At 35.6% G+C, this 22,707-nt stretch overlaps 2 protein-coding genes across 2 annotated transcripts in view; one reads left to right on the top strand and one right to left on the bottom strand.

Moving 5' to 3' along the window:
* Nucleotides 1–11,902, top strand: part of LOC148955011 (TIP41-like protein) — a 39,231-nt gene extending 27,329 nt beyond the window's left edge. Inside the window, exon 6 of the mRNA XM_089108022.1 lies at nt 11,259–11,902. Coding sequence (XP_088964148.1) covers nt 11,259–11,348 — 90 coding nt within the window. The 3' untranslated portion in view covers nt 11,349–11,902. The remainder of the gene's footprint in view (nt 1–11,258) is intronic.
* A 3,638-nt stretch (nt 11,903–15,540) lies between these two features.
* Nucleotides 15,541–22,707, bottom strand: part of LOC148955010 (dynein axonemal intermediate chain 4-like) — a 72,463-nt gene continuing 65,296 nt past the window's right edge. Inside the window, exons 10-11 of the mRNA XM_089108021.1 lie at nt 22,047–22,214; nt 15,541–15,739 (exon numbers count right to left, since the gene is read on the bottom strand). Of these exons, the coding sequence (XP_088964147.1) occupies nt 15,638–15,739; nt 22,047–22,214 (270 nt within the window). The 3' untranslated portion in view covers nt 15,541–15,637. The remainder of the gene's footprint in view (nt 15,740–22,046; nt 22,215–22,707) is intronic.

The following is a 22,707-nucleotide window of genomic DNA, read 5'->3' as shown; positions in this document are numbered from 1 at the left end:
TTGATTTCCCGTGGTATGTTTGTAGGTCCGAAGGTGTACTTTATACAAACATATGACGAGGAAATCAAGAAACGTTGCAAAGGAGTACTCACGCACTATGTGGACAAGAATTTCGACATGGACATTTATAGGAATTGTATTGTTGGAAATGCAATTCCACGAGCCAAATTGTTGGTAATTCGTTCATTGAACTACAGGAACTTTACTGTAAATGTAGAAAAAATAGCCATGAGTACCATTTCTGACAAGGTCTATGTTTGTCAAGATGGTGTGACCACCCTCCCCTTTGGACACTATTTAACTTCAGACCGGATCGAATGTATTGCCCACAGGGAAAGTCTCGGTTTAAATAAAGTCCTGTAACTAATTTCCTAAAAAACCTTTTTGGGGGGGGGGGGCCTCGCGGCCTTTGGGGGGGGGGGGCTCGCGGCCCGGGGGGGGGGCGCCGCCAGCGCGGGGGCGCTCCGTCACCAAAGTTATCTTTTTTTTTGGACTTAGAGCAGATTTTTTTTTTCAAGTGCCATCTCTCTAATTTAATGTTTTTTTTTCTCTATAAACAAACAAAAAAAGTGTTTTTCTCTCTCTGTACCTATGTAAATGTTGTTGTATATTTTTATTATAAATAAATTTAAAAAAGTATATTTTTTAAAGTGCTCTATATAAATAAACAAAAAAAAGTGTTTTTTCTCTCTGTGCACCCATGTAAATGTTGTTGTTGTATTTTTTATTATGAATAAATTTAAAAAAGTGTATTTTTTTTCAATTTATTTTTTCTTTTTTATGTGAAAATAGTAAAGGAAAAAAAATATGATGCTTTGTACGTCTTTGTCTTTGTCTTCTTCTTGTAGAACAGAGTAGTAGTAGTAGTAGTAGTAGGGAAAAATTATTTAATCATTAGACAATTAGAATCTACAGTTAGTTGTCCAAGTGAACTGTTGAAAGGAACATGTATCAATTTAAAACACCATTCAGATCGTTTCTGTGTGGGCCCTCAATGTTGGGCAAAACAACACTCTTAACTAAAATAATTAAAAATTGTGATAAAATGTTTGCGGAAAAGCCGAAAAAAATCTACTATTGCTATAGTATTTGGCAGGAGTCATACAATAAAATAAAAGCAATTGCTGCTACCACCATGGGATTGATGCAGATACAGTTAATACAGGGACTAGATTTTTTCAACATTATTGAACCAAACTCTTGGCTGATCATTGACGATCTGGCTGAATCCATTGAACAATGGTCCCAGCAAATGCTACAATTGTTCACTGTTGGCTCTCATCATGAACATATTTTCATTACACTAGTTCTACACAATATCTTTCATCAGAGCAAGTGTATGCAAACACTTTCTTTGAACTGCACCTATTATATCATCTACAGAATTGTTTGTGATTCTATCTTGCTAATAAACCTCAATAAACATATCAATCCAGGTGCCCCTAAATTTCTGCTCTCGGCATACAATCAGGCAACTAATAAACCCCACGGCTATATCCTATTGGATCTTAATCAAAATACATCCGAGGATCTGCGTGTAGTCACATATATTTTCGACAATGAAATTACAGTATTTTTCCAAGTGAACACTAAAAAGACCTATTAGTAGCTATCATAATACTGAAGAAACTACATGAAAATAGACATTTGTTTTCAGTCCTAAGCACTTCAAAACATCCACTTAGAAAAGTAATACTCAAACATGGTATTGACACTGATTTCATTAATCTAATATCTGAACTTTGTTTAAATTTGACCGAGGGTAATGTTCAACTGACAGAAGTAGTTAAGCAACAGGCAAAGCAACATCGTTCCCTTGTACGTACATTGGCCTCTAAAAAGAAAGGAAACAATTTTAAAAGGAAACGACTTCTTCAGGCGGGCGGTAGCTTTTTCACACTTTTACTGCCTATAATTGCAAGACTTGTAAACAGTTTTCTCTAGATAGCAAAACCCTATAGATTTACCCCAATAGGACTTGCTATCTCACCCGTCGAACACTTTGAGGACAATCTGAGTCAATTCCTCGACAATGAAACTATTGATGATGATAAAAAACTGATTTTACTTCAAGATGCACTTCGCCGAGTGGACAAACACTATCGATCAAAGCCCACTGCTGCTGCTGATCTCAAAAAAGAATCATCTTCTCAAGAATCTGCTGCTGCTGCTGCTGCTGGAAAAAAATTAAAGAAGTAGTATTTGTATTAATTTGTTTTGAAAATTTTATTTATAAGCCCCAAAACTTTTCTTTAACAAAGAAAACGACTCCTAACCTATCTCTTGGAAAGTGATCAAATTCAGGTTGAGATAAACGTTTAAATTATCATAAGGCAAGGAAAGATATGAATTAAAAATTTTTTAATGTAATTCTTTTTTACATATCGTAATTGTCAATTCTCTTTTTACTAAAGTAGATAATAAAAAACACATATATTGAAATTGAAAAGTTTTCTGATTGTCACTAAGCCAATTCTAAGTAATCTCTATGTGCAAGCATCATCATCATCATCATCATTCAAATATTAACTTTAAGAAGAAGAAAAAGATTTTAAATCAATTTTGGAAAATACTAGCATACCACTGATAGCTAGACGAAAGCGAAGACGTATCAAGTCAACGTCACCACCACCAGCAGCCATTGCACCAAAAGGGGAGCGGTCGCTACACTACTTGCTTACACTAGGAATTTATGTCGCTTTGATAGTTGTTTGGGAAAGTGTTGTTAAGGTGGGGATCTTAAGTCTTTCCTACCCTCCTTTCGAGATCAAAAGTATTCACCCTAAATTTGTCAGAGACAAATCTCCAGGTGAGCCAAGTTGATACTTGCACCGGAATCTTAGCATTCATGCCGCAAATTATCGACACACTAAATACTTTTTCAAACTGCATATAATGCAAGCAGATCTGTTAACTTTAGTCGAGAATCAACGATGTCAAAATATACAGTACAAATATATTCTGCTTGTAATCAGTGTCTTTAGTCGCTATTTATCTGCCATTCTGTTGCGATCGAAGAGAGGTATTGAAGTTGCTGAGGTCATTGAAAGTATTCTCGAACAGGATTAGTGTAAAAAATTCAATAAGATCGTAGTATTTAAGTTTTTAAATCCAATCTTGTACATGTAATCGAGAAATATAGTACACTGCTCTATCATAATCACCGTCCTATAAAGGCTGCATTGGCCGAACGATTGATAAGAACTAGTCGACTTTTAATTTCAAGATATTTTACATTGAAAAATACGCCGGCGTTTATTCATGATCTAGATAAAATCATGTTGATTTATAATCAACGACCTCATCAATCATTATCCAACTCTACACCAACGGAAGTTAATCATTCGGATCATAATACAATTGACACCTTTCTTAAACAATATTCCAATGAATAAAAAGTCAAGATGAAGAAAAATAAATTCAATGTAGGTGATACTGTTCGAATTAATAGAACAACTAATGTTTTTGAAAAGGGGAATTACTTGTGGTCCACTGAACTTTTCAAAGTGGCAAAAATCCTAGACACTAAGCCCATAACTTATCGCCTGCGTGATACCAAAGATGAAGAGATTCTCGGCGGCTTTTATGACTATGAAGTGCAAAAAGTTAAAAATGCTAGTGAAATCTATCAAATTGAAAAAAATATTAAAAAAACGTACTCGCAGGGGTAAGAAACAGTTAATTGTTCGATGGCTAGGATACAACTCTGATTTTGATTCTTGGATTGGTGTTGAAGATATTGACAACGCCCAATGATTTCTATGTAACTTTCATGTCCAATGATTCTGATCATCTATACAATGACTTGAATACGACAATTGATTTAATGAAAAAACTATCCCCCAACAGCCAAATTTTATGCGCAGATTAATTTTCTAATTTCTACATTAGTATAAAAAATACAAAATAAAAAATGAGAAATTATAGTAAATATTAAATAAAAATAATAACCTATGATTTGCCGACACCACCAGGTGATCTAGAACAAATCAAATAAATCCCTTGGACGGATTATCCATATACTGAAGTATCTGCCGAGGACCTCACCTGCATTAATGATTTATGTCGCACTATCAATAAAGTGAATTCACCTCTTAAAAAAGGAACTTTTTATTTCAACTATTAAAAGCAGGAAGATCTACATTAGTTCACCTATTGCCAATGAAAAGATTATTCTCAATGATAACTTCAAGTACGTTCTTGGCTTTAAGCTCAATATAATCAATGGGAGAAGTGCCGGAAACATTAATTTCATTTTTGCTGACTACCCACCTGCCTTCTCCACGGACACTTGTATATTTCTCTACGCTTCATTTGTGGAAACATCTCGGGTTGGTAATTCAAATGTTCCCCTCCTACGAGTTCTTGAACGAAAAACTAATCAAGAACATGTTCATCCTTACAATATAAAGCATCTTCAGTATATTCCCGTAAACAATTCCTATTTGAAACTCTTTCAGTTAACACTAAGAACTGAATTACGTGATTCTCTAGGAATTTCAAAAGGCTTAGCAGTGATTACATGTCATTTTCGACACATCGACGACAACGCCGGCACAATAACCTAAAAAATTAACAATAGAAAAATTCTATTTGTCTGTCCCGATATCTAATGTTATCTTGATGCTTTGACTCCACGTCAAGTAGGGAATGGATTGGACTACTCCAAGGGGCGTACTACAATGTCTGGCTATGGTCTTGGTAGCTGGTTTGCTAGGCTATTTCGTTCTGCACTACCTCTTGCCAGAAAATATCTTGTACCTGCTGCATCAAATTTTGCTGCCTCCACACTAGAGGACTGGGGGTCGGGCAAGAATTTCAAGGAGAGTGTTAAGGAAAATATTAGATCTTCAGCAAGAGCTGTTGATAAACAATTAAAATCTCGACAAAATGGGTAGGGATTGAAAAGGATGCGTTCGCGTCATTCACTCAACAGTCTCCACCCAGGCAGGAAGCACAGGACATCAACAAGGACTTTGAGAAATAAAACAACGAGGATCAATAAGCAGCAGAAGAAGAAAAAGAAAAAGATTGTTAGATAAAATAAGGATTTCTTCTCTTAGGATTACTTATCTCCCCCACAACGAATAATATCCATCAATCAGTTCCTCATTGAATCTATTCAATGCTGAAAATGTTGATGTCAGTGTCAAGTATGGCTACTATGAACAATTTCACCCTCAACAACCCCTCTTGGAAAATATACACTTTCAAATATTTTCCCATGAAGACTATTTCATTGATTCGTCGTCAACATTTATTGATTTAAATGTTGTGTTGAAGAAAAAGTAAGATAATGCAACTCCAAATGCCGGTGATGGTCTCTCCTATGAAAACTATATTCTACACAACCTATTCAAACAAATTAATGTATTTATTAATGGAACATTGGTGAGCACTAGCAATAATTTATCCAACTATGCAAGCTACATACAATTTATGATGATGACGCCAAAGGCGTACAAGGAGTTGAGAGGACAATCATTAGGCTATGAATATCGAACAGGTGTTGATACTGACGGTGAGTTGACTACTGCAGTGACCCAGGAGTATCATCTAGTTGGAAAATTAAATCATGAGATATTCAATATATCCCAATGGCTACCCCCCAATGTAAAGATTGACATAATGTTACAGATGGCCCCATTAATTTTCATTTTGAGAAAAACACTTGCTTCAGCACCCGAATCAAATGTCATCATCACATCGGCAATTCTCCACGTCCGAAAACAACAGGTTATGAGCTCTGTTGCATTGGCAGTAGAAAAGCTAAGAGCCAATGGTAACAACATTAAACTTCTTGTCCCCCATAGGATCACCAATCAACGTCACATTGCTACCAACTCTCGTAGCTAAAGTGATTCTTAATTTATCAATGGATAAATCCCCTCAAAATGGGCGTTGGCCCTCGTGAAGAGCGGCAGTTCCGTTGAATCCTGGACTAAATCCCCCCATGATTTTAAGTTTTTCTGTCTATCTAGCTTCTTGTGCAAAGTGAGTGGTATCCCACTGTACACTATCATTTGACAAAAAATCCTATAGAACTATGTACGAGTTGACAATGCAATCCCTAGATCATGACTCTCAACTATTTGAAAATCGAATAACCGATTCAATGTTTTCAAAAAATCATGGGGTTATTGTTTCGGATTTGTCAGGCACGCAGGATATGACCATAGTACGAACAGGGAATGTACGTTTAGAGTGTATATTTGCCGACACTCTGACTGAGAGTATCATGCTAGTATTACTAAGTCAATATTAAACCTATATGTAAATCATGCCCAATAACATAGTTTTACTATAACTAACACAATAAACAAAGAACATATACTAAGCGTACTTACCATGGATTCCAACTTGTCACAGTACAAGTCCTATTACATACCATCGGACTTCATTGACAAAATTATAAGTGTTAACACTACCCTAATCATTGTTAATAGTAGTCCCTCGACTTTGAAGACTGGTCATTGGCTATGCATCTTTCAAACAGTAAAGAATATTGAATTTTTTTATCCTCTTTGCCTATCGTATAAATTCTACGCTCCATACATCAGCAACTTTATTGAAAGCAGAGGGAAAACCATTATTCAAAATCAACGAAGAGTACAGGATTTAACGACTAAGACAATTGGCTTTCATGCACTACTATTTTTCATGTTCAGATGTCGTGGCTACACCTACACGCAGTTTCTCAACATCTACGTTGACTAACCTCGATTGAACGACTTTCTAGTGGAGAATATACTTACAAGCTTATTTAATATTGATTTTAGTGCCCTGAAAATAAAATGTTATAAAGATTTATGTTAAATTGTTTATTAATAAAAAAAATTATATACAGGATAAAACGACTTCTCTACTCTTTAGATTTCGTCCGCTACTACTAGGTATTTGTAAACAACAATTAGTGCAAGTAGATTATCTGAATTCACATTTTATTGATTTTGATTTACTGCAATGTCAGGGTCACATTTTTTACAGTAGAGTGTGACTTCACTCTTGAAATATCTCTTTGTATAGTCAATGATACTATTTTCATTCATTCTATAGAATTCACATGTTTCAATTTGCCTATTTGAAGCAATTTCACAAACAGTGTCCTCAAGTGTCGAATCACATTCCGTCACAGCCAAATAAAAATCAGTGGGCTTATAATCATAACACTCAGTGTCTTCACAACGATAACGTAGAAACCATATTCTCTTGTTTTTCCAACAGTTGAATAGTTGACCCGGTTCCTCCTCCCAAAACAATCTAAAACCACGACGATACCAATCTCGTACCTGTAAACTAAAATCACGGTTAGGATTCTTTCCAATCATACCGGGATATGTATTCTCCCACTGATTACATTTATCATAGTGACAATTGGAACATAGATGACCTTTAGGATGAAAGTCACACACCTCTTCAAGACAGGAATTACAACCTTTAATTTGTACAGCATATCCTTTATGCAATTTACACGGGTTGCATAATCTACTCTTTTCATCACACTCCTCAATCATTGTGCAATTCTCACATGATGACCAACTGCCCAGTGAGTACATACATAGCGGACATGTATGGAACATTTTGTCATGTGTTGACGCTCTCACTACCACAATGAAACTGAGCTAGCAATAAAAAAATTGTCTGGGAGAGAGATAGAGAGGAGTAAATCATCCTTGAGCATCATCTTTCTTATGAAAAAAAGTCCTAAATTTCTAAAAACTAATTTTTAAAAGTATATCCACAATGTAATTTTGTCGTGTCGTGATCAATATATCAATAAATTGTGTAAATGCATTTGGACCACGATGTAGAAGGTTCATACAATAGTCTAATGATGGAGAATCAGTTTTCATTATATCGACAATCATTCTTCGATAAAATATATTCCTTTGAATAGACAACTCTGGAAAATCGTCGTCTAGAATTAAATATTTTTCCATAATAACTAGATTCCTCATGTTTTGATATTTCTCCAATCTATGAATTTTTTTTTTTTTTAGTCCCAACTATCTCACGCAAAACTACAGAATAACCAGAATTTCTTTTTTTCTACGATATAAAATATAATATTGTATAATAAATAAAAAAAAATACCATTTATTTATAAAAAGTTTTACTGAAAATAATTACAATAATAATATTCACTGATGCATTTTGTTCTCATCAATATATTTCGATAGAACATCTAATGCTGATCGAAGTTTATTTATATGGAGAATATTTACTTTTCCAGCAAAACATTGCTGCTCTTCCTGCTTAAATTTGCTTAATGATATCACGTATCTAGCATACATAGTGTCCCATTCAAGACATAGTCTACAGCCAGCAGTTATTTCCACATCTACATTAGGTACTCGTGTATCGTTGCTGCTGCTGCTGTCGGTTCCATCATTAATCTCCAATAGTGTAAATGCACCCCTCATTTTTTTTTCTCCACCAATATCCTTGCAAATAAAAACTATTCTCTTTGAATTCAATTCTCTTACTAATATGAATTGTAAAGAAAACTATTCCTTTTATTCAAATCCTAATCACCAATCAAGTTATACTCGTTCCTCTCGGCAAAGGTGTAATGACCTGTAGAATAGGACTATCAGAAAAACCTGTTTGGTACGGGGGCCCCTTGGAATTCAAAAGAAGGACTATGCTCACATCCATCAAAACAAAGAGATTTTTTATTGATTGACTTTAGGGACAAGCAACAGCAGAATCATCTGATTAACAAAAACAGTTTAATGAATTATTTTTAAACTAATTGCGGAACTTGTGACTTTTTTATTAACTAAGAAAGGCTAGGATAATTTTGTTCTGCTTCTTCTTTGATTTACCACCCCATTTAAAGCTCTATTGACATTTTCAAGTGATCTATTCTCCCCACCAAAACTGGCAATGAATAATATCCGAGCGTACTGATTGCAAATCTAAAACTAATATTCCAATATACACATTCGAAGTCGAAACCTGTTATGTACAGTTTTTGAATGGTCAACTTGTTGCGTTTGATTGAAATCAGAATCATACGAGAATTTTCCATCTCTATGATTGGAGGGCTAAAAATAGGGCCTTAGGATGTGGGCATGGTCTGAAACCAGGCCTTGCCCCATCCCTTCACTCATGATCATGCTTTATTTCTGGAGAGTTTCATTCTGCCTGAATTGATAAGTAAGTGCATGCTAGCTTGTAAACAGTTTAGTTTTCGTAAGTAGCTGAATTATGCGTTTGCTCATCACCTATAGAATTATGTCCGTAAAATGCTAAGAATTCTGGTAATTCTTATCCTTGTATGCTGGTAATTCTGGTATTCTGGTAATTCCGTTTACTTTTGTAATACGGAAATTCAAGGCGGATTCGATTTAGTGGTCCAATCAAGAGTATTATTATGTCTGCTTGATTTTGGCGTTATTTTGTTGAAATTTGCTGGGCTTTTTTTTTGGATTGTTGTGTTACTGCATATAATTGTGGCCAATAGTTAGGGTCAAACTTGAAAAGGGTCTTTAAAGTAGAATTACCCCTTTCATTAGGGGGCTAGACAAGGTTTGAGTCCTATTATGCTAACATTCTTACAGCTACTGTGACAAGGACGATTAACGGTGGTTTTATTTTGCGATTTTAGTTTGATTTGTAATGCAGATGATGCCCTGCTTATTAGTTCCCGCCTCTCTACTTTACAGGCAAACTTTGACTCGTTAACTTCTGGTTATTTATTTCTAGGGCTTGTGATTATTGCTATAAAGACTTTTTTTTTATTAGAATGTCCATAGTAAAGCCATAACTTTTATCTGTTGTAGTTGCAGGTGCAGCGTAGAGTCTGCGTTCGCTGAATTGTCTAGGTCTCGTTTAGCGTCCACATAAGTTTAGTATTCGTATACTTACGGTTGTACTTGCCATAGCAGATTTTAGCACCACCTTCGCCACCTTTAGTGCCACCTTCGCCGAACAAGCTCTGTTAAAGTACAGCTATACTCTCTAAATGGTATTGTTACCCCGATCGCTGTATGTTACATCACTTCAATATTCGCTGTCTAAAACTGTGCAGTTGAATTTGCGTTCGGGGTTTTGTCGTTAGTTGGAGTTTTTGTTAAATTTCCTGTTGTTCTGAAAGAATAGTTTTATTTTGTAAAATATTATGTTCTCGATCCTTTAGATGATGTGAGTTTGATGCGTTTAATTTTGAATTTAAATCGTTTGTTTCATTTACTGTCATTAAATGTTATTTGTGATTGTTGTTTTCATTAATTCTGTATCTTGTTTTGTTTAGGAGTTGTTTTCTTTATGTCATATTTTGTTTCTTTTGTTTTTCCTTACTCTGCTTCTTTTTTACACTATTGTAAGTAGGCAAAAATAATCTCAACTGTATAGCTGTCAATTTCAGCTAATCTTACCGAGAGAGTATTCACTAAGGCTATTTTTTTTTGTCAGAATAGTCCCTCTCCAAGGCTCTCTGCATAGTTGCGTCTTTTAGGCTCAAGACTGAGTTTGTCCAGAAATTTCTTTAAGAAGCGCTCTCTTAAGCCACTTTCTTTTATCCACGTGGCATGTAAATTCTTGCACTCTGCAATTATTTTATTCAACCAGCGAATGTCGAGGTAAAAAAGTGACTATTGAAAATAGTGCTATAGCGTAATACATTTCCAAAACAACTGCTCAAGATAGCGAAGTTTCTGCCGTTTAGTGCAACTGAAGTCGATAATAAAATTTGCAGAATTAAGGTTTGGGATTTTTCTACTATGCCTAAGATAAATACTATTGTCTGGAAGTGGAAATGAGCTTGCTCAGGGAAAGGGGGGGATTTATTTCTAGACTATTTTCGGGCAAGCGCTCATGAGCCTTTTTACCTTAATAGTTCTTAAAGTTTGATTTTTTATCTCTTGACAATTGTGTAATACATATTTTCAACTTTTACTTATTTTTAAATACTTTTAGTGTTTTCTGTCATTAATCAATGGATTTTCTTGTTTTGTATTTTCAAGTTGTTCTATATTTCGCAGTTTTATTTTGTATTAAAGTTTTGATTTACTTTTGTTCTTATTAATTTTTAAAACTCAATTTTTGAGTCTTTTTGCATTACATTTATTTTTCAATTTTGGTAATACTTTTTTTCTACAATGTGTATATACATTTTTTTTTTGCATTGTAAAAATTTCTCTGATAACTGGCAGGCTGGTAATATTTCAGTGTTCCCTAGTGAGAGTCATCTTCAGAATTAAATTTTACCTTATTGGAAAGTTCAGTGTTCACTATAGCAACTTTTTTTTCAGGTTCCAAGAGTATTCTGGGGAAATCCAAATGAAATCGTGAATTATTTACCTGTTATTGTTAGTAAATGTGATGAATTAATTTTTTCTTGATGCTCATTTTGGCCTTAATTTGATATTATACCCGTGTTTTTATTATTTGCTGCTTGGTAATATAATTAAAGATAATGGTAATAAAGGTAATATAATTAAATAAGGACAAAGGTAATGACTCTTTGAATGACTGATTTTATTTCCATGAAGTTATAAACTTTGGAAAATAAACAGTTGAAGCTTATTTTCTAAGAAACGGAATGCTGGCATTTGCGGTTACGTCTGTAGTAGCGTCAGTAATTATGTGTTCTGTTAGTTTCACTTTTATTTTATTTTTGGGTAATTTTCCAAGACCACAGCTTCAAAACTTAACAGTGCGGCCGCGGCTAAACTGTTTTTTCTTCTTCGCTATTTAAAGAGTCTTCAAGCCCAAATAACAATATTTTGCATAGTCTAACTTGTGTTATTTCTTGGTGGGTGGGTGATCAATGATGTTCATCATGCTTCCGATGAACATCATTTGATATTCATCGGGCTGGGTGAATTCATTCCTCTTCTTGTGTGCGTGGATCTATGTATAATGTGTACATGCATTTTTTAATAGAAAAATATATGAGCGCAAAAAAGGCTTATTGATCGTTTACGCTTATTGGCCATATGAAATTAGCAAAAAAAAAATCAGGTAAATTAGTAAGTCCTGACATATAACAATAGTTTTGGTCAAATGAAAGCAACGAAATGACGTTGCTTGAAACTATCATTTTAGGTGCTGTCGTTTTCATCCAGATCACACCCCCTACACTTTTAAGAATTTCGCCTCTTTTTTTGAAATTACACGAATTTTCTTATGGAAAAAAATTGTCGTGAATAACTTTAAATATAATAAATATCACATATTTGAAATCTTCATAAAAAGCACATTCTGTTCATGCATGTATTGATACCAAATTCTGGTAGTAAGGGTTTAGTTTCTACTGACAAGAACCATTTACTTGTCGTTCTTTACCATGAACGCTTTTATGACATAGTACACTTTCACGCATAAAGCTCAAATATGGGATATTAAACCGTTTTGTTTTTTTTATAGGGGAGATGTTTATTACTATCACGTGTAGCCAACTTGTTACACGTTGGTATACTTCGAAATAGGCAAATCGTAGAATTTTGACACTGAAAAATGGGCAGTTTTCCCTCCCTTAGACAATCTGTATCAATGCTTTACCTAAACCAAGATACAATAAACTGATTCAAGCTGCACGAAATGTCTCTATTGTATTGCTCGGTCCTTTAAAACCTATTATGAAAGGGTTTGGGAATCAATAGCTTTTTTTGAATAGAGCACAATATAAAATTTAAGAGATAGAGAAGCGAGTATAATTTAAATGAAATAATGGAATACCAAAAATTACAACAACAAAAAAACAACAACAAACAGTGAATAATACAAATCCGAAAATTTCGACTCCACGTGCGGGAGTCTTTATCAATGAAAAAAAAGAAGTTAAATTAAATTAAACCAACATACAAACAAAAAAACTTAAATCTGAATTATTTTTTTTTTGGATTTTGTTTCTGTGTTGCGTTTAATTTAACTTAACTTAATTTTTCTCCAGTTGATGAGGGTTCCCGGACGTGGAATCGAAATATTCGGATTTTTATTATTTAATGTTTTTTTTTTTTCACTGTTTTATTTAAATTATACCCGTTTTTCTTTCTATTAAATGCTGTAAATGAAAAAGCATTGTGGTCTAAGAAATTATTTAAATAAAGTACAATTTTTTGATACATTATAATTTCACGCAAGGATATAAAACTATAATAAAGTACTAGTACAGAAAAATGTGTTGATATCCAGATGCACTGACAAATTTTTGTCATGACCACCCCTTCCTTTCATTTTAGTTTTAACAAATTTCCGTTTTTCTGTGTATTAATTTTGTCCTTTAGGGCATTTTAAGGTTAAAAACGATTTTAAAAAGATTTTTTTTTTAATATATTTAATAAATCTTAAACATTTTTATAAGATTTTATTACTTCAAGGATATTTGAAGACGTTTAAGTATTCAAGAGTAATGATTCTCGCTTTTAACACTTTATGAAGAGACCGTGTCTCCCTCTCTGTAAGAAAAAATACCTCGTCATCAGCAATTATTGTACGAACCGTTAAGCCACCTGTATTGTCGTGCTAAAAGAAGTTAGCGTGCCGTTGCCATCATATACCTTACGACATGTTAGGGCACCGGTATAAATAGCCCATGGTCAATGCAATGACTAAGAGACCTTGCCTGAATTTGACTATTATAAACTAGTGGCTTAGCCTATAACTGCCTGGCTGTACATCAGCGTCGGAAACCCATTACTCTAATATTCGCTCTCTCTGGGAACAACGCTACCTAGCTTGGGGACCACACACTCACAAGCTGAACCAATCAATTCTGACAAACTCCTTCCCTGGGTTAAGGAAAAATACCCTCTCAATATGTAAGAAAACTGATATTTAATTCTCAAGCAACAGAAGGAAATAAACAACTGAAAAAAAGTATGATTATAATTAAGTTATTTTATTATTATTATTAAGCTCTTTTATAATTAAAATTTTTGTTTCATTAAAAAACTTTTGATTAAATTTTAAATTGTTTTATTACTAAGCTATGAATTATTTTATTATTAAATATTTAATTACTATTATTTAGTTCTCTTGATTTTCCTGCTGAAGGGAAGGAAACGATTGAAGATTTCTTTTTTTAATGATTAAAATGAAATTCGTAATTTCATACGAATTTCAATACGTAAGAAAACTGACATTTAATTCTCAAGCAACAGAAGGAAATAAATAACTGATAAGAAAACAGTGAAAATTAACCCTAAAAAAAGTGAACTCAAAGGAAGGAATTGACCAATCAGAAAAGTTAACACTGACGATTGAGGAAAACATTGAATGGCCCTTTTGATCTCAAAACATCCAAGTCAAATATTACGAGGAAAACGCGTGGCCTGACTTTTATAAGCTTTATAAAAATCTATTAGGCTACTCATTTTTGCAAAATGTTCAGCGAGGGTTTTAAATACAATTGGTCGATGTAAGAAAAATTATTTAAAGCAGAGTTTGAGGGATTGGAAATAAGGCATTCAAAAAATAAACGGAAAAGTGAATTTATATAAAAAGGGGAAAGGATGTTTGTATGATACTCAAATGGGTATTCCAATACCTAATATTAGCTACAACAAGATATCGATTACGATATTTGATCCTAGGCCCAAACAAGCGAAGTTAAATAAACGTGTTGGAAGATTTCCAGATTCTGAGCCAGGCTTGCAGATTCGGCTATACACTGAATGAGACTAGGGCGACGATTTTCTTGATTCGATAGCGGATATTTTGTTTGGCACATCTACCGAATTAGTATTTTCGGGTTTACTTTCTTTTTAGACTGCGAAATTATTGAAAAATAGAATTTTTTGTTATTACTCTCAGACTGAAATTGCAGATAACAACTAGGGCAACCTTTCATGCTTGTAGTATGTGTAACAAATTACCACTCTAGTCCGTTCTGCACACACGGTAATACAAATGGGTTATAATTATCATTAATAATAATTAAGTTTCAGGGCACGTCCTTAGAGTGTGATTGCATTTTAAAGAAAGTTAAATAATTATAAGTCCTTGATAACTACGATGAAAGAGCTGTTTCAGCGGTAGAGTTTAGAATAAGTAAGCTGAGGTTTTACGCTTTACGTTGCGCACATAATGAACATGTTTAGTTTCACCAAAATTACGATCTTAAACTGTTTCCCGAAACTGAACTCACTGAAAACTTTGGAGCTTGGAACAGAAATTTTAAAATGAAGCCAAACTGAGAGATTGCAGAGAAAGCCAGTTCAATATCGTTAAGGAATAGAATGGCAAGTTTATTTAAATTCTTATAATAATTATATCAAGGCAGAAGAAGCAATTTAGAATTTGAGTGGCCCACTATGTCGGATCTTATCTAACGAATCCGAATTGGATCCAGTGGATGCTTTGATATATCTTTATACATTTGTTTTTTTGTCTATGAAAACCTGTTTGGCCTGTATGTACGGTTCGTAAAAACATTGAGGTGTCTACAGTGTCAGTTGCACCAATAAAACCATTTAGGCGCAAGATAGTTAAGCAAAACGTAGGGGCTGTTGGATCTGTTGTTTACTTATTCCTACAGTGCATTCAAAAAAAAGAAGAACAAAAACAAACTAATTAGAATGAAAAATTGTATACAACAACAAGATTATTTAATTAAAAATGTATCCAAGGTTGGTTTTGATCTTCCGCAATGAAAATAAAATCCTGTGCTGTCCTGATGTAAAATAGGTCACCTTTCCTGTAGATCCTTGGATGTATAAGGTTCTGAGTCTTGGACCACGTTGCACATCATGACTTGTATGTTTCCATTTGTATCACCCAGTAAGAGCCCCTTTAAAAAAATATTTGGATTTACTTGTGTGTAAAGGATATTAGAAAAAGTAAAAATAGATGATCAAAAGATGGGAAAATTTTTCCTAATTTGAATTTCGAACAGTCACCAAGAATGATTATGTAAAACAAATATGGTACTAATAGCCACTGGGCTATTGGCGCCGCTTCCGGTGTGGTATCTAGAGATAGAGCTTGGCTTATCTCTTTTTTTCCTTTGTAGAAGAGTCTTCCTTGATAGTGTCATGGTGTCCAGCATTATCTCCTCCATACTATAAAGCTTAACCGGTAGCTTTAGACTGACTTGGGCAGGCAGCACTCATGCTTTAAAAGTAAGGGGAGAATCACCTATCACTCGCCAGCCATCAGCGGGAAACAGTACTCGATCGTTAGAACAGGTACTAGCAACAGAACTTCTGTCTTCCAACTTTGATTGTTCCTAAAGGGATCTTTTATTGCTCCATGGTTTATGTTTCGTATATCCAAGGAGGTTGACCCTCCTCGGTCATTATTTTGGCAGTCATTATTGGTATTCAGTCAATCTAATATCAGCAACTGATTTGCAAAATACCTTGCCTCTTAGTTAAACACTGGTCACGATGGTTAATGGCTGAATGAAGACTGAAATTAGCAGTAGTAGGGCCTCCTTTGTGCCAACAACTCTCAGGAACATCCTGAGAAGGTTGTCATCAATATCCCTAAATAAGTAAGCCATAGGAAAATGTATGGAATTCTTATAAGAAATTTTTTATAATTTTTATATTAGCAACGATTACTCTAATACGTAATTAGGGAATCAATTTTATACAACACTGCCAAGTGCCAGGGCCCGTGCGAAACCTGGGCTTCCAGTACTATGTATTTATATGTATATTAGTATAAATTCAAAAAAAATCTGTTTTAAAAAACTTGTGTGTAATCTGCTGATAGAAAAAAAGGAAAAGAAAACAATTAAAAATCAAACTTAAAATTGCGAAAATTTGGTATGCAAACACATCTTCTGTTGGTCGGTGTATGTACGAGGCAAACAGCGTGAATCTAGAGGTAGGATTTGATGGTTAGGTTTTTAGTATTTTTTTTCATGATGTCATTGGGCAGTGTTGCGTCATAGTTTTTTTGCCTTTTTTAGGAAGCGAATCCATATACCGTATCTCTTCTCTGCTTACCCTTAATTTTGACTGACAAACATCAAATGATGTTTGTCAGTAGACTGTTAAGACTGTTCATCAAATGATCTTAGCCCCTTAGGAGTTCTATATTCAGACGCTTCCCCTCCCCCAAAAGCTATTAAAATTGCACATATGTGCACAATTTTTGATATTTTATGACTAAGAGGATATTTTCCGTAGTTACTCCTCTACTCCCCTGTTTTTCCTCTGAGTTGCTCCTCTGTTTTTATTGCTTAACATTGATTGTTATTTGACTACTATTGACTGCTATTTTGAGTATAAGAATTTTGCGTTTCATACTCTTAGCAATGCTTTTATCATATAAACCATAATTCGACAGCGGGGGGGGGGGGGTAAGGAGGGAGCAGCCACTTTCAAATTTTAAGATTCAGTGTTACTCTTTGCTTTCATTTGAAAAAATCTTTGCTGTTTTATTCATTTTACTCCTGGAAGATATTTCATTATAATTGAATTTTTATCTAGAACTTCTCAAAGATATTGATGGCAATTTGCGCTTCGGAACTCTTGTCTTTGTGACATAGTTCCACATATTTTGTCAGAAAGTATAAGACAGATAGAAAGTAAAACCTATGTTTAATACTTTATTTTAACATGTTTCCAATGTGGAAGAAATTAATATTTATTTGACGTTGATTTATTCGAAATGCAGAGCTCCCTATATATTTATTTTTTCGGACAAGTAAGGTTTATTGTGTGTATTAAAAAAAAAAACAAAGCAAACAAAAATTACTTGTAAAATTATAAAGTTCTTCTGATGGAAGTAAAGAGCAAAGTCAAAACTTAAAACAAATCAATTTTTTTTTATTCGTAGATTGTGCAACGTGGGAATATGTCTACAAGACTATCACAAATAAACTGAACCATGAGATTTTTCTACATTTTTTGAACTCAGAAGTTCAGAAATAGCCCTCAAAAATTGCAAAATTTTTGCAGTGGAAAAAAGAGCGCTTTACCGAAAACATAAAATTTACACACAAAAAACAGAATGTTCTCTTAAGAACTAAAAAGTCCTCAAGTAGCCTGCATAGTATGATTTGTTGCATATAATTTATATTCCACATTAAATAACTCTGGCGTGAATTCAATTCCTCTCTCCTGTTTATCATTCACTAACTGGGACACGCTAAACTATCATATTCCTTCGTTCCATTATGATTTTGCTTTGTCTTCTAACAGCAGATTTTACTGTACAATGTTTTCCTTTGAAATTCAATATAATTTTTGCTGTCTCTTGTTTTATGCCTTTTGCCTTATCTCTTCAGAGCCATCTGTCATCTTGTGTAATTTTGAATATATCATATATACTAAAAACGATACGATCACTCTTTGGGGACCTATAAATACTGCTCACAATAGTCTTTCACCAGCCATGATATCTATAATTTATTGCATCTAATTCATATTCTTATAAAACTCATGTAAGCCTAAATAGAAAATTGTATAATTTTTTTCTTGGAATCCTAAAAAGATAGGAAAATATTCAGAGTAGGAGGTAATGATGCTCGTCCGGAGTTAGTTCCCACGCAAATTGGCGCATGAAGAACGACCTCCACGTGCCTCTTGATACCTGGCTAGCCACCAGAGAACCAAATGCATCTAGGGACGGTTGGGTTGGCAGCCCTCCTCCTGAAACTTCTATTGCTACGAAAGGAACCAGAAATTCATCCTTGGATATATCATCTCAAACCCCGTCTCGACCTCGGACCGCCCACGGACAATTCCCACTGAATATTGCTGACCAAGGTGGCATCAACGTGGCCACCTGGAATGTTTTGACACCGAACCAACCCGGCTCAAAGCTTCTATTACCCGGAGAATTAAAGAACTATAAAGTTACAATTGCTGGAATCACTGAAACACATCTATCTGGTGATGATGAGGAGTACATTGGTGAAGAGCACACAATACTTTGGTCTGGTGGTCACCAGAAACGAGGAGGTGTTGGCCTAGTATTGAACAGTACAGCATGCAAGGCCCTCCTGTTATTCACACCAGTTACACCCAGGCTTCTAAGAGCAAGGTTCGATGGTAAACAGGGAAAAATAACCATCATCACCTGTCACGCCCCCACAAATGAAGTCCAGAAAGAAGATAAGGATGACTTCTATACCCTTTTAAGCTCTGATCTCTCGTCAGTACCTCCCCATGCCTATCTTGTCTATCTAGCAGATAAGAATGCTAGAAATTCAAATGAGTGGCCTGTGGGATTTTGCTGTTGGACCCATAACAGTAAATAGCCTAAACGACAACGGAGAGAGAATATTAAACTACTGTCTCGCCCAAAATCTTACCATTGCAAAAACATTGTTTCAGAGAGCAAATATAGCCAAGTACAACTTGTATAACAATGATGGATCAACGAATAAGATGCTCGAGTAGATTATCGTATGCCGGCGATGGCTGTCTTCTCTGCAGAATTGTCGCACCTACCGAGGTGCCGAACTTGGGAACACCGATCATCGTCTTGTTGCAGCCAAAATCCGGCTTCGCCTGAAAGCTACAAAAGCCAGCCAGAAACCTCGTAAAATTTATATCTACCGTATCCAGCAAGACCCCGCTTTGGCTAAGCAGTATCAGGTCGAAATTTTTAACAGGTTTGAGGTTCTTATGCAATGCGATGATAGTGAAGGTGTATGGACGGTCATCAAAGAGAATGCTCTTGCAGCTGCAAGTAGGGTTGCTGGAATGAAACAGCGTAAGAAAAAAGACTGGATCAGCAACAAGTCCCTCGCCAGTATTGATTGCAGACGGGAAGCCCGCCTTCGCGGGGACATGACAGCGTATAGGCAATTAAATAAGGAGTGTAACATCGTGCTGCACAAAGACCGTAAGACCTTTATTGACAAAAAAGCATGCGAGCTCCAAGAGGCCGCCAAAAAAAAGGACATAGGAGCCACATATAAGATCCTCTGTGAGCTCTCAGGTCAATACACTCGAACTACATCATATCTCCGTAACGCCAGTGGCGAAAATATTTATGACAAATCACAGTGCCTTCGCCAGTGGGAGCAACACTTCAAGAAGCTACTGAACTCAGACCCACCTGACCAAATTGACGACGAGATTACTTGCGGCTGAGAATGCTACACCTGCCCCCGATGGCACTGAATTTACAGCAGAAGAAATTAAAGCAGCAGCACGAAAGCTGAAGAACAACAAAGTGCCTGGAATATGTGGCCTGAAAATCAGAACTCCTTAAAAATGGCGAATCATCCTTGACTCTCTGGCTACAAATGCTGTTTAATACTATGTGGCACTCTGAAATAATACCATCAGACTGGAAGACTGGCTTACTTGTGCCAGTTTACAAGAGGAAAGGAAGTAAAGCAGAATGTAATAACTATCGTGGAATAACTCTGCTCTCGGTACCCGGCAAACTCTTTGCCATGCTGCTCCTCCAGCGCGCAAAAAAGTATCACCATCCGCTTAGTCACCACCAGCAAGCTGGGTTCATGCTGGGTAGGCCCACTACTAAGCAAATCCATACGATTAGACATCTGATAGAGAAAACTCTAGAATATAAAAGGAAGCCGTACATTGCCTTCGTCGATTTTCGATCTGCTATCGACACTGTCGACAGACAGTCACTCTGGTTTATCCTTCAATCTGCTGGTGTACCTAAGAAAATTGTCAATCTGTTCAAAGAACTACACAATAAGACCGAAAGTGCTGTTCTTGTAAATGGCCAGCTCTCATCACATTTTCAAATTAGAAATGGTGTTCGGCAAGGCTGCGGTACTGCTCCCGAACTCTTCAACTGTTTCATGGACCATGTTCTCAACAAAAAACCGCTGGCGCATCCGTTTGGCATCGATTTTTCTGGATGAGTTCTGGCAGATGTCGACTTCGCTGACGATGTTGCGTTGGTATGTGAAAATCTCAATGATATCAAAACTGCACTGGAAACGCTTGCATCTGTTGCTAGAAAACTTGGTTTAAATGTAAACTGAACCAAGACCAAAATATTACCTGTGGACAAGACACCATGCAGCCCCCTGACAACTATAGAAGTATGTGGCCAAGATGTTGAGATAGTCAAGCAGTTCAGCTGCCTTGGTTCAATTGTTTGCTCAAACAGAAATCTAGATGCAGAGGTATCAGCAAGGGTGGCAAAGGCGAACACCGTTTTCGGCTGCTTACTGAGAACAATATTTCACAAACCCCAGATCAGCCATTTCACGAAAGCTCGCATCTACTGTGCCTTGGTAACAAGTGTTGTGTTGTACTCGTCAGAGACTTGGCCTTTAACGCAGTCGCAGATCATGAAGGTAGATGCTGTCCAGACAAAAACATCTCCGCAAAATTGAACACGTTAGGTGGCTCGACAGGGTACGGAACATGGATGTCCTCTTGTCCTTTAAATTACCACCCCTGTCCGAACAGCTTGCTGCGTTGGTACGGTCATCTACATCGCCTACCCACTGAAACACCTGCCCGAGTTATATTTGACTTCGATCCATCTGCAAACGGCTGGAAACGCACCGGGTAGACCACGTATGAGATGGGCGGATATCATCCACGATCGACTCACGGCGTGGGGCATTGGCCCCAGTGAAGCTCCTACCCTGGCGCAAAACAGGCCACTCTGGAGACGACTGATGGTGCTGATGTCTGGTTCCCTCTACGCTGTCGACGCTGCCGAGCAAGAGCTTTAAGTAAGTAAAAGTAAGTAAATTCACATGATTTAATAATGAAATAAACACTTTAAATCCAATAATATCGTTTTATTTGCAGTTTTTATCGATCTGTCTAAATGCACAACAAAGCGAAAAAACTTCCTGTATAACTTTCTTCTTTATTATATTAATAAATTTTTATTACGCTTTCTCACGCTTATGTTACGCTTAATTCATTTCAGGTCCAAACTATAAAAGCACAAAATATGGAAGTTATAAAAAAATCGTAAGAAGGTATAAGAAATTCGTTCCCGTCTTAAGATCCAAAGGGGTGGCATGGGCTCTGAGGCCCCCTCTTGTGTATGTTCCTGTTTTAAAGGTTCTTTTTTCTCTGAACAGCCCCTCTTAGGATCCTACTAACTTGGTTTTAATATACAATTTGCTCGTGCCCCCTTTGCTGAAAGCCAAAAAATGTTTCTTGTTTGGTTTGGAAGGAACTTACCTTTGTAAGCCCGTGGAAAGTCATACAGTTATACTTTTCACTGAGAGATATTTCAATACGAGGTTTCAGAATGTCAGTTGAGATATTCCACAGTTGAAGTTTCTTTGCCTTTAAGCATATAAATTCCATTGGATTATGTGGTGACCATTCCAGGTCGATGATCTGGCCCTAAAATAAAGTTTACCGTTACAAACCCATTCACTTAGATTTGTTCAAACTGGCATTTTCTATTTGTTATAAAATTCGAAGCAAATATAACTCTCTGAGGGTTTGCCTTATTTAAAGCTTTTTAGGGTATCAGCCTCATTTAGCGCCAAACGCTAAATGGGACTGGTGATTTTTTTTGTCGACACTACCGCCAGTCTCTACTTTTATAAGTTTTCTAGTTTTATTGGAAGCTAGTTAAATTTTCCTATAATGAGCTAACCAGCATGATTACTATGGTCTATTTTTTAACATCTTGTTTACTTTCTAAGATACTGAATATTGTTTGCATTTTCAAATGCAAACAAAACTCTTTGCATTTTCAAATGTTTCATTTGCCCTTTCCTTGCCAACAGAAATGGTTGGATGGAATCATTTTATCATTGGTTTTTTTTTCTTAATATCATTGATTTAAAGATCATGAAAACAGTCCTTGTTCTAAACATCTGTGGTTAAG

Source organism: Artemia sp. Qi Xiang Cuo, chromosome 2 (genome assembly GCF_049724085.1).
Source record: "Artemia sp. Qi Xiang Cuo chromosome 2, ASM4972408v1, whole genome shotgun sequence".
Taxonomy (NCBI): domain Eukaryota; kingdom Metazoa; phylum Arthropoda; class Branchiopoda; order Anostraca; family Artemiidae; genus Artemia; species Artemia sp. Qi Xiang Cuo.
This window is presented reverse-complemented; position numbering and strand designations above follow the sequence as displayed.